The sequence below is a fragment of the Danio rerio genome, chromosome 13 (assembly GCF_052040795.2).
Source record: "Danio rerio strain M-AB ecotype USA chromosome 13, GRCz13ab, whole genome shotgun sequence".
NCBI classification, from domain to species: domain Eukaryota; kingdom Metazoa; phylum Chordata; class Actinopteri; order Cypriniformes; family Danionidae; genus Danio; species Danio rerio.
In genome coordinates this window covers 27,973,931-27,988,267 of record NC_141033.1, presented here as the reverse complement: position 1 = coordinate 27,988,267, position 14,337 = coordinate 27,973,931, and the positions used below count along the sequence as shown (strand labels likewise).

The 14,337-nt window shown below is 36.0% G+C and overlaps 1 protein-coding gene across 23 annotated transcripts; it reads left to right on the top strand.

Annotated features, from left to right (window-relative positions):
- Positions 1-1,581: 1,581 nt before the first annotated feature.
- tial1 (TIA1 cytotoxic granule-associated RNA binding protein-like 1) lies at positions 1,582-14,332 on the top strand. Of its 23 annotated transcripts, none has more exons than XM_087277729.1 (13): positions 1,582-1,723; positions 2,776-2,872; positions 3,166-3,264; positions 3,965-4,019; positions 7,324-7,411; positions 7,909-7,978; positions 8,684-8,759; positions 9,069-9,177; positions 10,412-10,507; positions 10,591-10,675; positions 12,028-12,151; positions 12,244-12,383; positions 12,998-14,332. In XM_087277729.1, the coding sequence occupies exons 5-13, from the start codon at positions 7,372-7,374 to the stop codon at positions 13,110-13,112; spliced, it is 855 nt and encodes a 284-aa protein (XP_087133855.1). In that variant the 5' UTR covers positions 1,582-1,723; positions 2,776-2,872; positions 3,166-3,264; positions 3,965-4,019; positions 7,324-7,371; the 3' UTR covers positions 13,113-14,332.
- Positions 14,333-14,337: the final 5 nt, after the last annotated feature.

Here is a 14,337-nt window from a genome sequence, read left to right as displayed (position 1 = left end):
TTTCTGTAAACAAATTATAATCGTCTATATTTATATGAATGTAACAACTGTATAATAATTATGCTATTACAATACACTACAATTAAAATAAAATGTAAAAAAAAATCGGTTGTGAGGAATATATTTCATATTCAACCTCTATAAACTCATGATTTATATAAATATTTATGACCTATTTATGTAATTACATTTGTATTTTAATGAATCTTTATTTTGTTTTATAGAAATATTTCATTATTAAAATATACAGTGCTCTGCATAATTCAATACACCCTGTTTTGAAAATTAATATTTTATCCATTTCCCAGTGAATGTGCAATGCATTTTGGTGCATTTAAACAAAACAGATTTATTAAACAGATATATTTATTAAAATAATATTTTAGTCACCAAACATATTTAGAAATTGAAAGATAATACAACTTAATTCAAGTAAAATATTTAAAAAAAATTATAACCTACAACAAAATGTTTTTTTTTTTGCTTCTCTTGGTTTTTTATTTTTTTAAATTTGTATTTAACATTTTTCTATAACATATAAATTTGGGTGTACTAGTTTTTTGACCGTTTTCGTAAGTTTTTTTTTTTAGATAAGCTCCAGATTTAGCTTTGACTAATCTAATCTAATGGATATGCACAAATATAAAACTGTATAGCTTTCTATTATATATGAATTTTAAAAATAGATTTGGAGAAGCTGCTGGAGATTAGTGAGGAGTGTACTTACAATATTTAGTGTTACAATTTTTTATATTCATTTTTTCTATTTTTTATATTTATATTAATATAAATATGCATTATCGTTTAATTTTCATTCATATATGAAAATTAGAATTCTGGCATTTTCTAACACTTAAGCGCTCATACACCTTTGTTTGTATATTTAGAAAGTTAAAAAAAATATTATCAATAAATCAAGACAGAAAAAAATAGTCAAGGGAGGTTTTCGAAGTCCCAAGCAAGATGTTCTCAAATAATGAGTTAATTTGTGACCTGCTAATAATTTAATAACGACTTTTTAGACGCTTTATGGTACTTCTTTATGTTCAAGATTTTTCAAAAATTTTTGCACTGTAAATTATGTATCTATTATGTGTGTAACTATTATGTATGTACCATCTTATGTAAGTATTGTGTATGTATCTAGGCTATGTGTCACAGTAGATTCAAATTGTCACATTTCTCTTGTTGCAAAAAAGGAATATTTGCTACTTCTGTCTATTTGTATTTCTATCTGTTGTAATTGTCTGTTGTTATTGCAATAAAAAACTACTGTCACAGTAGGTTACCTTTTTATTGCTGATTATTGCGATTTAGCTGGTCACTAGTGGACATCGAAAAGCAGGTACACAACTCCTCCAAATTAAGGAAAACCATCAAACAAATAAACCAAGGTCACATTATCAAAAAAAAAAAAACTTTCACAGAGCTGTCATACACAAGCGTTGACAAAAACTCTGGGAACTGCGGGAAGCTCACCCTTTCTGGCAGATCCAACATTTCCCAAAACACCGTCTGGTACTGCGCACGCGCACTGACATTCTTCCTGACCCTATGCTTCCTGACTAGCCGGGTTCCGCCATTTTCTACTCAAGATTGAAAGTAACACCAGTCCTGTATTGTTCGTCCTAAAAATAAACCCCTTCTGAGAAACTGAAAACAGGTTTTGTTAGCACTCCTTCCGGCATCCAATAATGGAAGACGAGAGCCACCCAAAAACCCTGTAAGTAGCTGAAAACACAAAGCCTGTCAGTGCTCAGTAAATAACCGTTCAATCCTTAGCATCACTGGTTTAGCTAACAGTTAACGTTAGCTCCAATAAAAAACGACGTCCTACCAACGTTTTTGACATTACGTTCTTTTACTAATCTGTTTATTATCGGTAGTCTTTCGGTCACCTGTTATCGCCCCTTTTTCATACAGTTAAGGAATCTTAAAGCGTTTATCTTCACCCGAAGAGCCTTGGAAACATAATTATACATAGCATGTTTAAGCTAAGCTAACGGCTAAGTAGACAAAACGGCCAGCCTTGAGAATAATTCAATGTAAGTCGATTTGACGAATATAAATAAAGTGCGTAAGCTTTAATTTTGCTGCCTGAGTTACACTAGACGAGTTTAGTATATAAATCAACAATACGTCATGGTCGGTGTCAATGTGTTTAAACGAGTAACGTTATGTCATTGTCTGCTGGTGAAGTAAAAGCTGTTATCTAATCTCAGGCCTGTTGTCTTTTATAGAAGTGTGGAGTTTGTGTTTTTCTCAGATAACCTATGAACTAACTTGACGTTGAACTTGAACGCATAGTTTCATTAGTTCGGTTTTGAGTGTAAAAGTATTCCTGTCATAAGGTCATTTAGGCACAAAGGAGCTGTCAGATTTCTGCCCTGTCTATCTGTCTAGTAACGTTCTATGAAGAAGTTTTTTTTTTATTGTGTATTCGGTGGTTAATTAAAAAAATAAGTTACCTGTTTTCTTTTTTTCAATTGAGCTCTTTAGATACTTGTAAATGAAAATAGATGGATATGTAGATATAGACAAAGATAGGTATGATGTTGAATATATTTGGGCAATCAAATGATTCCTCTCTATAAGACCTTTTTTGATAGATTAGGTTTAGGGGGTTTATTTTGCTGTTTTAAGATTAATCGATAGTCATATTGTGTTCCCTTTTATTCATAAATGCATTGAGGATGATCAATGAGTCATGACATCCAATCTGTAATTACACTTGTGTTTTTTTTTTATTAACATGTGGTAAATTTGCATTTTCAGCTATGTGGGGAATCTTTCAAGAGATGTAACGGAGAACTTGATCCTACAGTTATTTACTCAGATTGGGCCATGTAAAAGTTGTAAAATGATAACAGAGGTAAACATCCATCACAGTACTTTGTTCCCAAATGTTGTCTTTGAGCTCATGATGAATGTAAATGGGCTTGTGTGGAAAACATTGCATTTACATTAACTTTGAAAATAAATGTACTTTTTAGTTTGTGTTTAAAATGAACCAAAACATTATTTTAAAGATAAAAAATATTCCACCCAAGTCTTCCACCCAATACCCATGACTTTGCAATAATACATTTTCCTGGCTTTTCTTCTCAGCAGTCTGATAGCAGCAGGAAGATGAACTCTTCTTCTATTGGATTTTCTGTTTTGCAGCATACAAGCAATGACCCGTATTGCTTTGTGGAGTTCTTTGAACATAGAGACGCTGCTGCGGCATTAGCTGCCATGAACGGAAGGAAGATTTTGGGAAAGGTACATCTTGTGGCATCATTTAGGCCATGTCCAAACATATATGGGTGTTTTTGTAAATGGAGTTTTCCCTGCTTTTGTTTTTAAAACATTCTCTGTCCACCTTTAAATGCAAAAACGCACTGTATGCATGTTAAGGGCACACCGAACCAACAGGTGGCGATAATGACACTTTTACGCTGGGTTTACATCAAACGGAATATGAAGTATTTGCATGAATAAATGGCATACAAATCTATGCAAACATGAGAACAGAGGCGGAATACCGTGCTGAATGCGAACGATGCAGAATACACAATATGTTTGCCATGAATGCAGAATTTTGCCTCATTATGTCTTTTGCATTTGGCTGGAACCCAGCCATGTTGGCCAATCCAAATGCAGAAAACAACATGCAGGCTGACATCATGAGGCAACAACTTCAGTTGTAGTGTTCATGCAACCACACTGTACCTGAAGTTTTGTACAATCATCACCCTAGCCAGAGTTTTCAGAAAGTTTTAGATTCAGTCACCTGACATTGCATTTTTGTGTGGACAAACAGTAAAACTGCATAGAAAAAAGTGCAGTTTTTAAAAATGAAAAAAAACGTTTTTGTGGAACAAGTCTTAGTTAAACAAGCTTTGTGTAGTTTGTAGTGAAGTGTTGCAATTTCATGTTATCAGAGGTAATGTCTTCAACAAAAGTATTTATTTATTGACAGGAAGTCAAGGTAAACTGGGCTACCACTCCGAGCAGTCAGAAGAAAGATACATCAAGTAAGTTATCTGATTGTTAAGTAATGTCACACCACATTTTCTGGGTCCTAAAGCCTGGTACACAACAGACTACCATTAAAGGGTCAAGAAACACCAACACACACATATTTTGAGCTGATAACAGTCGTATTTGTGTCCCACACTGCTAAAAACACTATTAGGACACATATATTTCACTTAAAAGTGAAAATTGGTTGTTATTGGTTGGGCGTTATTTCGAACAAATTCGTACTTCCGATTTGAAATGAATTTTTGAAGCTGCGTCATGGCCATGAGATCTTGGCGTGTATTCCAGCATGTAGACTGGACGTCTGTACCTGGGAGTTCCTTATTACGTCTCTGAATGTGTTGCATACATTCATGAGTAAGACTTAGTTCAAACCAATCAGCACGCTCTATTATGTATGCGGTGCAACCTCATTAATATGCATAATAGCTTCCAAGACTGTTTTTACCAGTTACAGTGTTCAGATGGAAGAGAGACGCCGCGTTGTGTTGCCAAGCGGGAGAACATGAATTGTTTGGAGTCCTGTTTTGTGAAAAGAATAACACACGCAGCTTTCTGATGCTACCTACTGGGTGCATCTAAGTTACAGAGAAATGCGTAGGTTTTTTTTTCTCACATTCGCCGTGCGGTAACACACATTGCATGAAAGATACACGCTTCCAGCAATTCCTCAAATCAAATATTTCGTTTGTCACGAGGGGCATGAATAAAATTCCTGAATGAAAGAGCCAAACTGCAGTTAAAGTCCGATATTTAATAATTTCTCAAATAATTTGATTACTGATGTCCATGTAAACACAGTCACTTGTCTTTCTCCTGCGTCTGTGTTTGTTTTGCCTATGTGAAAATCAGGATTTTCCATTTTTATGCAAATTTTTACGTACCATGCCTTTTCCCCTCCTCCGACACCCCCCCTAAACAGAGCTGGACACGCCCACTTTTCTGACTTTTTTCAAAGTAGAGGTGTGAAAACACCCAGCTGAAACAGGGGGGTTTCATGGCCCTTTAAAGAACTTGCAGCAACAAAAACTAACTGTGTTGCTGGCGGTGTCGGATCCTATCTGGACCAAGAGTCAAACAGATGACTGAGGCCGTACTCACACTAGGTACAGTTGCCTCGAACTGGGCCAAAGCACGCTTGTCCCCCCTCCCGTCTCCCCCGACGGCCCGCACTCACACCACAAACGGGCCTCGGCACGCTTACGTCATCGCTGCTGCGCTGTTCAGTGAGAAGCGCTCTCTCACTCAGCACAGTGGAGATTTCTCTAGTTATATAATTTCAGTCTTTAGTTATGCACTGACATGCAGTCAAATATTTCGCCAAACAGTCCTTAGGGATGTGGTGACACGCAGTCAGATATTTCGCCGAACAGATCCGCCACTTTTGGCGCTCATAAACAATCATAAAGCTCTCGTGCTGCAGGAATGAGGAGGTCTGCTGAAGCTGTGCAGCTGTCGTGCTGTGAGGAGTTCTCGTCTTTAATAAACTACGGCAGTTTTCGTTCACTGTACAGTAAGAATGATTAATAAATCCATATGAAACAGCCCCTTAAAGGTCACATCTCGCTTTCAGTTTCGGGCTTTACCCAAGTGAATCGCGCTCAGGCACACCTCTTCCAACCGGGCCAGGGCCGGCCAAGTGAACCGTGCTTGAGCCCGATTCAGCGCACTCACACTTCTCAAACGATCCGGGAAACGGGCCTGGGCACGGTACGGATGGCAGATTGTGATAAGGCCCTGAAACAAGAACATATGTTCTGCACCTGTGTAAATGGTTGTGTCTTTTCATACATGGCAGTATCTGTATTGTCATTCAACAAAGTAAAAGCATTACAAGGTGCTGCACACGTACAAAGCAGCGTCTGTATTTTTGCACATAATGGAGGGTTTCAATCGTGCAACTATAGCCCCTTTCACACAGTGATACCGGTAAATTTCTGGAAAATTTCCGGAACGACTTTACCGGTATATTCAAATAAGCGATGTTCACACAGGCGAGGACGTTACGGAAATTTTCCGGAAAAGAGCATTCACACATCCATTCCAAAATACCGGTAAATTCTGACATCATTCACCACAAATGAGCTTTAAACGGCTGCGCTTGTATTTGTAAACATTTGACTAAATTACAAACTCTGTGGATGATCAATATTGTGAACAACTTTTGCAGGATCACTTTCGCATGTCGAGATGTTCATAATATGTGCGTGTGCAGGCGCTCATAGGCGCACGCAAAGCTTGAAGGTAAACAAACAACGGCTTATCATAAGCATCTCATCGATGATTATTTACACAGTTGGCATTAAGAAGAACATATAAACGTGATCTGACTAACTTCTAGCAGCTAAATGTGTCTGGAAAAATATTCAAAGGCTTTTATCCTCACAAACCGCGCGGATGTAAATGCGTCTGACTGTTGTGATTGGCTAAAGCAGACGTCTCACGTCAGCACGTTCTAGACGTGCACGCGCTTATTACGGGAATCTTCCTTCTGCATTCACACAGCGCAGCATTCCGGCAAATTGCCGGTAATGTTGCAACTTCTCTTTCCGGAAAATAGCCAGAACGAATTTACCGGTATTTTCAAAAAGGACCTGTTCACACATACAACCTTATGTCTGATAATCTATATGGATAGCAGCAATTTAAAAAAATGCTACAAAATAACACACAGCCTTGTTTTTTGTTCTTTCTTGAATGGTGTCATTTACTTAGTTTTGTCACATCAGTTTTTTGTTCTTACACTCTGATTAGAATCTGAACAGCCCAAACCTCTTTATTTCACCTAAGCCAAGGTCGAATTTACAGGCTGAATCAGGCTGACTGCCTCAGCTGAGAGGTGATGTGTGGAACACACCAAACAAACTAGCCTGACAAATGATCACAGACTGCCCAATGCTGCCTAATTGATGACTTTTAGTTTGGTGTGTCCAAGTCTTAACACTTGAACAGATGCCAAAAGCTAACTTTAAATGGTACTAATATACTGCTCACAGTGTCCTGTTATACTACTGGCAGCTATGATGTTTATATCCATGCCTAATCTCAGATGGTCAGACGGTGATAAATCTTTTGTAAATTGTTTAAAAAAAATGGTGTCTGTAATGCAGCAGGAATTTAAAAAAACACAATGTGTATACACATAGTGTACACAATGGTTTTGTAAAAAATGTTTTTTGTGCACCAAATGAGCAGAGGCTTGCACTTTGAAACAACATTTAATAAGTTAAATATTAGATTGTCTTTTACATCAATAGTGGTTTTAGTTTTTTATGAAGTGTTTTTATTTTTCTGCAGATCATTTTCATGTTTTTGTGGGAGACTTGAGCCCTGAGATCACAACTGATGACATCAGAGCTGCATTTGCCCCCTTTGGGAAAATCTCGTAAGTTTTAAGAGGTCATACCCTTCTTGTCTGCATAATGTAGAGTGGTGTGTGTTTACACTAAGCCAGATGACCTTTATATGTAATTTTTAACCTTTGCATTCTTTAAACATTTCTGTCAGTAATGAAAGCTTTTTTCTCCTTTATATTAAACATCAATGTTTAAAGTTTTAAACTTACAGATTTGAATTGAGAACAGGATGTCATATAGTTTTAGAAACCGTATATTTTTAATTTGCATTGGTGATTTTAATGGTCAGTGTCATGAGTAAACACAGGGCAGTTTAGTCAGTATTGTGTACCCGGATTGATCTGTTGTAAAGAGCACCTTAAAAAAATTGCATCACTAATCTCCACTGCTTTTCCCAAATTGGTAAGTAGTTTCGATTTACCTTAAAGTCAACAAAAAAACAACATTATGCAATGCTACTCTGCCAAATTTTCAGAGTCTCTTTTAGCTCTGAGTGTCAGTTAATAGAGCTCTGGTTATTTTACAGAAATGCTCATAGGATTGGACAGGAGCTTGAAGGCTAACAGCAAGGAACTGTGCACTCTGGGAACTCAGATGTAGATTTTTTTTCTATTTACTCTTTGCTTTTCATATTTGTATACTGCAGTATTTTTTTTCTATTAACCCTGACATAGTGTAGACCTTTAACAAACTTCAGATGATTGATGACTATTTGCTTGTAAAAATTGTTTGATGGTTTTCCTAGTTGTGTTGATAGTTTGATTTTCCTACAACTCTAAAAAATGTTAATTTCTCGAAATTTGCAGCTTCCCAAACTCCATATTGGTGGTAAAGAATTGACCAGGAAAAATAAAGAAATCTGTTAACAGGCCATGTATGCCGTTTAATTCCTTTTTTTCTCTTTTGATATTTCTATGTACTCTTGAGTAGAATTAGAGACAGCAGTTCAAATTAGGAATGCATGGTAATGACTTATACTGATGTAATAGTGATTAAGATGATGATGATTGCACAGCTATGAGGAGAGATGTCTAAGAAAAGCTTTTGCTGGAGTTTTTAAACATACATGCAGTAGTGTAGGTTGCATGACTTTGTAACTTGTTTTTATTTTATATAAATTGTTTAATAAGTACCAGTAATCTCGAGAGAAACTGATAGTATACAGTTTTGTTAGAATAACTTAGGATATTGTAACAGTGTCAGTACAGTACAATGTGTGTGTGTGGTTCCTTTCTTTTTTTAAAGATCCTCTAGCAAACCGTCAATAAACTGACTTCTCCATTATTACGTTTTGCTTTCAGGGATGCACGAGTGGTGAAGGATATGACAACAGGGAAATCAAAGGGGTATGGATTTGTGTCCTTCTATAACAAACTGGTAAGGCTCCAGTACAGGAACACAGAGTGAAGGTTATTCTATTTCTGTTTACTACAATTCATATTATAGCTGTAGCTTTTCAGCAATTCAGTTTAATAGAATCAATCAGACTGTGCTAGTGTTGATTTATTTTTCAGTGTGAGGTTTTAGAAAGATTAGTAATTGTAATTAAAATCAAATTATGATATTTATGTGGATAGTTTCTATTTATACAAATGAACCTATGAAAGACTAGTAGTGTTGCTGAGAGCTTATGTTTTTGCTTCACATTTATGTGTGTTTGTAAATCTGTTGTTTCTTCTTTTTTAGGATGCTGAGAACGCCATAGTACACATGGGAGGTCAGTGGCTTGGTGGACGACAAATCCGGACTAACTGGGCAACTCGCAAACCACCCGCTCCAAAGAGTGTGCAAGACAGTAAGCTTCATTTTAATCATGCTGTTTTAGAGAAAACAAACACTTTATAGATTTCACACTGCACTTAACCCAAGGTAATTGTTGTTGTACAGCACGGGTGTCCAAACTTGGTCCTAGAGGGGGTTGCTGTCCTGCATATTTTAGTTCCAATCCCAATTACACACACCTGAACCAGCTAATCAAGCTCTTTCTAGGTGTACTAGAAAATTCCAGGGAGGTGTGTTGATGGAAGTTGGATCTAAACTATGCAGAACACGGGCCATCCAGGTCCAGGTTTGGACACCCCTATTGTAAAGATTTTTTATAAACACAAGAAACATGTTCTATTAAATTGTGTCTACTTTAATCTGCGAGGAATTTATTCTATTCCTATTTTCTTGAAGGAATTTTAATCACTTTTAAACCAAATACAGTTTTAGATAGGGCTACACTATATTGTTTTAGCATCGATATCGCAATTTGAGAATCTGCAATAGTCACGTTGCATGACATCAAGCAATTTGAAAAAAGTAAATTTAAACCATTTGGACACAAGAAATGACAAAGTTTACCAGTCTGAAGACTGTACGGTATTATTTTACATTTGATTGTTGAATTTCTCAAAACTGTTCTTCACCGAAAAGCATAAAAGCAATGTTTATTTATTGTTTATCTGTCGTTTAGTTTGTTATTTTCTGTATATAGATATATATTTCTTTAGAAATTTGTACATGTGATGCAGATTAACTAAAAATCATCCCAATCAGTGTAAAATTATTTTCAAATTGCTTCTGAAACTATTATTATTAAATATTATCGCAATATATATTGTAAAAAAAAAAACAAAATATTGCAATGTGAGTTTATCTACAATTTTTGCAGCCCTAGTTTAGAACAAAAATTAATTGTAAAACGTTATGTAATATAAATCCACATACATTTTCTCGCCATAAAAGAAGTTGACATGGCATTAAACACAAACATACTTGGAGTAAAAAGTGGTTTAAATGCAATCATTTACTTGCTGAGAGCAGGGATTAGGTAAATATGCACTGTAAATTTTCTATGTGAAAAATAAAAATGAACCTTTGGACTGTAAAGTTTCAACCGTGAAACTAGATAACTAGGATTTAGAATAACCCAGAGTTAACTTGAAAAGCCATTTCTCTCTCTCTCTCTTTTTGCTATTTATTTTTTTCCTGTTGTTGCTAACGGTCTCTTAATTAAGCTGAATTAACACTGACTAATGTTTCAGATAGTGCCAAGCAGCTAAGATTTGATGAGGTGGTGAACCAGTCGAGTCCTCAGAACTGCACAGTTTACTGTGGTGGCATTCAGTCAGGACTCACAGGTACATTTTACATCTGCACTGGCCTTTTCACACTGTTGGTGTCGATGCTCGCTCATGTGACTGATGCTTTTCTCTTTAAACAGAGCATCTCATGCGACAGACCTTTTCTCCTTTTGGCCAGATAATGGAGATCAGAGTGTTTCCAGAGAAGGGTTATTCTTTTATCAGGTATCTCTCCAGTAATTAACTGTTGTTAGTCTTGATTTATGTTCTTGTAAAATAATGTAAACAGACTTTCATATGTTTAATGTTTACCACTACTCGATGATATCAGGGTGTCTGCTGGGTCTTAAAAGTCTTTAAATGTCTTAAATTTCAAAAACTAACTTATAGGCCTTAGAAATTCTCAAATTGACTGAAATATAGTCTTGTACTGTAGATCTAACATAATTTTAAACAGGTCTTTATTTTCCTTTGTTTATGTAAAGCTATCCAATTGATCCAACTCATCCAATCAGCAACAAATACATCTGAATAAAATAAGCTGAATAAACTGCTGTGCATACATTTAGTTCTTAAACAGTTTTTTTAATGTTGTTAATTATGTTTAATAGTTATGTTGCAAAATATATATCTATATAACTAGGGTCTGCTTGTTTTGAGTCATTATTTAAAATATATAGCTAAGAAGTAACTAATTAGAAATACAGGCAAATCATATTAGATAGGGCAAGTACATTTATTTTCCTTGTAGGCCATTAAAAATTCTTTAGTGTTTAGCCTTGTATAAGTCTGAATTCCTCATGGTCTTAAAAAGCTCTTAAAAAGTCTTACATTTGATTTTGTGAAACCAGCAGAAACCCTGTTTTATGTAGAGCAGAGTTAGCTCTGTGATTAATTTAATATTGTGTGTATGTAGTTTGTCTGTAGTCGTTTTACCATTTGATAGTGGGATTGAGTTGTGCACCAAATTGATCAAACAAAATCAATGCTGTTTTGCTTACATTTAATGTAGTCACAAAATGCATAGATAATATGGATTTTGTTTTGCTAAACTGAAGCTGAGTTGATATTACACTAATTTCCCAACAGGGGGCATCATTAACTGAAGAAAAAAAATCAATCAACCTCCAAATGGACCAATTTTGGGCTTTGAAAGAAAAAGAAACGTGTTCAAAAGCTCTTACAAATCCTAACAAAACATTTATATTGATGACAACTGTAATTTTACAAAAGATTTATTTTCCATAAAAATTCATCAATCCACAGTAATGAATAACATTTAAAAACAAAATATTTAAAAACATTTTCTATCAAATTGGTTCACTCCAAAAGAGGCTTATGGAGAAAAACAAATAATTAATTTTTAACCCAAAGTGTATTTCACAATAATTAATTCAATTAATTTTGTTATATTTATGTTGCATGATAATTTACTGATATACATTATTTAGTGGTATTAAATGTATTGTCAAGGATTAATTAGCCACATGGTTACAATGATTCTTCTGATTTTATTGTAAATAGGATTGTCATTCTCTTCACATTTCCTCTTACAAAACCTTCATTTTTTCTCTCAGGTTCTCTTCACATGAAAGTGCTGCTCATGCCATTGTCTCCGTGAATGGCACCACCATTGAAGGACATGTGGTGAAGTGCTACTGGGGCAAAGAATCTCCTGACATGGCCAAAAATGTCCAGCCGGTAATGTGGAGTTTAGTTTTTTGAATGAGGCCAGCATGGGTCTTTTCACCTTCAGTGAGCCCTTACAGTAGTTCTCAATGCTTTATTCACAGATGGAGTACGGTCAGTGGGGACAATGGAATCAAATGTATGGCAATCCGCAACAGTATGGTCAGTACATGACCAATGGCTGGCAAGTACCATCCTATGGAATGTACGGCCAAACATGGAATCAGCAAGGATTTGGTGTCGAGTAAGTTTTTTGGGCGTCCTATCAAACTGTGATCACAAAAAGCCATTAAACGTGGAGGCTGTGTGTTTTGTGAGAATAATGGCCTTTTTCAACTGAGTGGTACGGTTTAGTTCGGTACGCTTTTATCAAGCAAAATAATCTGAACTTTTAAATAATTGGACTAGAAAACAAAAAAATCTTAATTTAGAAAAGCATTTTTGCAGTGTGCAGGAATAGAGAAAAGAGTGCTCTTTTATTATCAGCTGTTAGTCAGCGCCCACTCTTTTTTTTTCTTGTCATTGCACTTTTGCCTTGTGCTGTGTAAATGCAGACGATCAGATACGAGTCACTTATAAAAGATGACGTAAGCAGGTAATCAAAAAAAATCGGATACAGTCACAAAATCAGAATTGACCTTTAAGATCTGCAGTGTAAATGCAGCCTAATACAAATAGCGCAGGGCAGGGCAGGGCGGAGGACTGAAATTGAGAACCACTGGTGTGCATAAACATGCTGCATGTTTTCCCATATGGAAATCAGCATGTTTTTTTATGTAGGAAGTTTAAAATATGTACAATATGTATATGTACAAAATATATAACTCATTTTTGTTGTCGCTATTGTCTTTGCTCTAGACAATCACAGTCTCCTGCCTGGGTGGGAGGTTTTGGGACGCAACCCTCTCAGGCTCAGCCCGGTGCAGTGATGAACCAGGCTAACTTCGGCATGGCCGGATACCAGACACAGTGATCTGACCTTCCCACTCCATAACAGCCGCTTCTTACTCCTGTACATCCTGCTCTCACAGGGAGAGAATCTGAAGACTCCTTACCCATACAGGCATATGGATCCCAAGCAGGAAACGCTTTATTGTAAAGATGCAAATTTAGAGTAAAGAAGCCAACAAGATGTGCGCCTTCACTGGAAATCTCAATTCATTCACAAGATTCGATCCTGCTTTAGTTGAATTGGAGATGAAATGTGTCTCTTCCCCCACCCTTTTTGTTTTTTACTGCATATCTCAAAGAAAACTGCTGATTTTTCCCATTGAATCCCAACTTCAGGAACTCCACAGGTACATTACATGAAAATCCCACAACGTAAACAGTTTTCTCACTATGTATTTTCTTTTTTTTCCACTCTTCCTTAATAACTGATCATGCATTTGCTTGTTCATTACAGTACGGACTTTGAATTTTGTACAAAAACAAAACAAACTGCGACAAAAAAATGCCATTAATTCTTCATTCTGACTTGGCAAAGGCACTTTTTGGGGGTTCACTGGACCCGTGTCTTGTAAATGTTGACGTGTAAATGAATTTCTATGTGCAGTGGTGTATATTTAATCCACATTAGCTCCCCGTTCTCCTCGGATTCTAGAGCTCTTTGATACTGTGTGTATAATGTATCTTTTTACTCCCAATTTACAGACAGTGAAATCTCCCGTTCACTACGGAGGAAGGGTCACGACGGCCAAACCTGTAAATATCTTTTGATATCTCGGCCTGGAAAAAGGGTTTCAGAAGCATGCGCTCTACTTGACAAGACCTTTTTTTTTTTTTGTAGAACTAAAGCAGCGTATGTTAGACAAACGTTACATGTGTGACTGATATTTACAAGCCTTAATTTTTGCTCGGTTACACACAGATTTTCAGCTGAACACTTCGAGACCCTCATAGAGAGCTGTACGATTTATTTTAGATCCTACTGTACATTTGTCCCTTTGCTGTTTTTAAAAATATGCGTGCCATTTTTTTTTTTTCGAGTAGCCAGAGAAAAGGTTTGGATTTTTGGTTTGGATTTTTGTTTTCTTCCCTTTGGGAATGTTGAGAAATTGCATGTTTCAAACCATAATATTGAGGTTGCTCAAAGCATTGAATGTAAAAGGCAGAAATGTTTGAATACAACTTAGCATTTTGAGTTTTCTTTTTAGGTCTAAATGAGTCAATAAATGAACCATTGGACAAGAACTGTT

What these genes read in the sequence shown, in the direction of transcription:
- tial1 (XM_087277725.1), top strand. Translation starts at nt 1,695, where the DNA reads ATGGAAGACGAGAGCCACCCAAAAACCCT. An exon ending in GAGAGCCACCCAAAAACCCT is followed by an intron (nt 1,724 to 2,775) that starts GTAAGTAGCTGA and finishes TTGCATTTTCAG; the next exon opens with CTATGTGGGGAATCTTTCAA. An exon ending in TGTCCTTCTATAACAAACTG is followed by an intron (nt 8,760 to 9,068) that starts GTAAGGCTCCAG and finishes CTTCTTTTTTAG; the next exon opens with GATGCTGAGAACGCCATAGT.